General features: G+C 48.4%; 1 protein-coding gene across 1 annotated transcript; it reads left to right on the plus strand.

Moving 5' to 3' along the window:
- Positions 1-115: 115 nt before the first annotated feature.
- On the plus strand, positions 116-2042 carry LOC137794382 (zona pellucida sperm-binding protein 3-like; the record flags this gene model as incomplete). Its single annotated transcript, XM_068591101.1, has 4 exons — positions 116-245; positions 896-1203; positions 1503-1621; positions 1939-2042. Coding segments are annotated over exons 1-4 (661 nt in total), but the record flags the coding sequence as incomplete, so codon positions are not given.
- Positions 2043-2094: the final 52 nt, after the last annotated feature.

A 2094-nucleotide genomic window follows, 5' to 3' on the forward strand; every position in this document is an offset into this window, starting at 1 on the left:
CAGGTGAACGAGGCCCGGCCGAGGAGCAATCAGGTCGACCAGAAGGTGGGCGGAGCCAAATGCTACAAGAGAGGGAGTGTTTCCAGCAGAGGAACCGCAGCAGAAACTCATCAGCATGGCCGTCTCCTTCCTACTCGTTCTTGTCCTGCTCTGTGGAGCTTGTTCAGCGGCGCTGGACTTCAAGTGGAACACGCAGCCCGCTGCCGGCAGGCTTGAACACCCGGGACCGGCCCCCAAGCCGCAAGGTACGGACCTCACCCACAGGAAGCGCCGCCACACTGGCCGTGTTCAATATCTCATGGAGGCGGGGGCTGTTATGTGATTGAGTAGTTGCTACAGTGTCTTTACATCACTCCTTTGCATTTCTAATATTGTCACCCTCTTAAAAATAATGGCCTAAGTCATTTTTGACTTTCTTTCCTAAAAAATGCGTTTATGCGCCTCTACCCCCTGTAGTATAACGGCCTATGTAAAGATGCATGACTTAGGTCATTTTTAGTCAAAAGACAATGTGTCTAAGCCAATTTTACATGCTTTTCAAGCTGGCATTTCAAAGCTAGCAATTTAAGCTAGCAATTTAGGTAGCATTTTTGCAAAGAAAATCTCACTTTAACATATTAGTAATCATAACCTATCAGTGTGCCTGTTGTGCAGGCCCTCCCCTATTGCATTTACAGTTTTCTGAAAAGCCTGAGACATTGAAGTCGGCCATTTTAGGAAGGCCACAATATGGTACTTTCCATTCACTTTTGGTCAAAAGCTAGTTGGCGACGGCCATAATGCTGAACTTGTGGCTTCAAAGCACATTTCACAAACAATGGATCCACTTACTATACAGTTAGTGGCAGCATTACCAGTGAAACTGATCATACCCGTTCACCCTCCAACCTACCAGCTGCCCTTCAGGAGAAGCAGTCTTTTCGCGAACCCTTGTCTTGGCGCTACCCGGATCCACCGGCGGAGGAGGAGCCTCAGTTCCCACCAGAATTTGAGGAGAAGACTCTGTCGGCGGCCGACAGCATCAGTGCCGTCTGCGGCGAGAACTCCGTCTGGGTGGAGGCCAACAAAGACCTCCTGGGCATCGGTAAACCGGTCCTGGCCGCGGACGTCACCCTGGGAGGATGTCCGGCCATCGGGGAGAATCCCGACGCGGCGGTCCTGATCTTCGAGTCGGACCTGCACGGCTGTGGCAGCCAGCTGGCGGTGAGGTTTTAATGTGACGATGATGCCTTTGTGGGAATCTGAAAAGTCTGTTTTGTATCAAAGCCTATGGCTTGGTTGACTTGAGAACCAGGTGCATCTGTGTCCACCTGATGCATTAAAGTCTAATGTATTTCTTTTGGCTCTTTCGGTCTCCAGCTTGTCTGACGCTGAGCCGTTGGGGTAGAGTAACTTCCATCCGCGCAAACCAGACCGTTGAGGCCCTGTGGGAACGCAAAGATGCAGAGTTGGAGACCCACTAGTTAATTTGAGGATTGTAAATGTTCCGGTGTGTTTTTCAGATGTCCGACGACTCGTTCATCTACACCTTCACGCTGCTCTACACTCCCAGTCCTCTCGGGCCCAGTGAGATCATCCGAACCAGAGAAGTCGCAGTCGACATCCAGTGTCACTACCAGAGGTCAGAGTTCTACACCTTTATGTGGAATTTCACAATTTTAGGATTCATGGAAGATGTACACTGTAAAAAACACATTGTATTGATACATTCATTACTTTAATGTTGCCATTAAACTGAATTAGAATTATTTCATGGCTAAACCTTTAGTTTTGCTTCTGATCTGCAGTGACAAGCAAGCGCTTTAGAGTTTCCATTTGATGCTACTTTTACTAAATGGGCTACCGAGCCACCTATCCTGAAAGGTCACTGGTTCCTTCGCCTTTCAGAAAGAACATGGACGTGTTTTAATAACATCTTTGCTGTTAATGTTGTGTTAGGAAGCATGACGTGAGCAGCTGGGTGCTGAAGCCGACCTTGAGTCCCTTCAGTGTCACCAAATCCTCCGAGGAAAGTCTTTACTTCTCCATCAAACTCGTGACTGGTGGGTGTTTTGTTCCAACTTCATGAATTCATTTCTATTTAACGGTGGACCC

Source organism: Clinocottus analis, unplaced genomic scaffold (assembly GCF_023055335.1).
Source record: "Clinocottus analis isolate CAN_PGR_092001 unplaced genomic scaffold, fCliAna1.0.p SCAF_245, whole genome shotgun sequence".
Taxonomy (NCBI): domain Eukaryota; kingdom Metazoa; phylum Chordata; class Actinopteri; order Perciformes; family Cottidae; genus Clinocottus; species Clinocottus analis.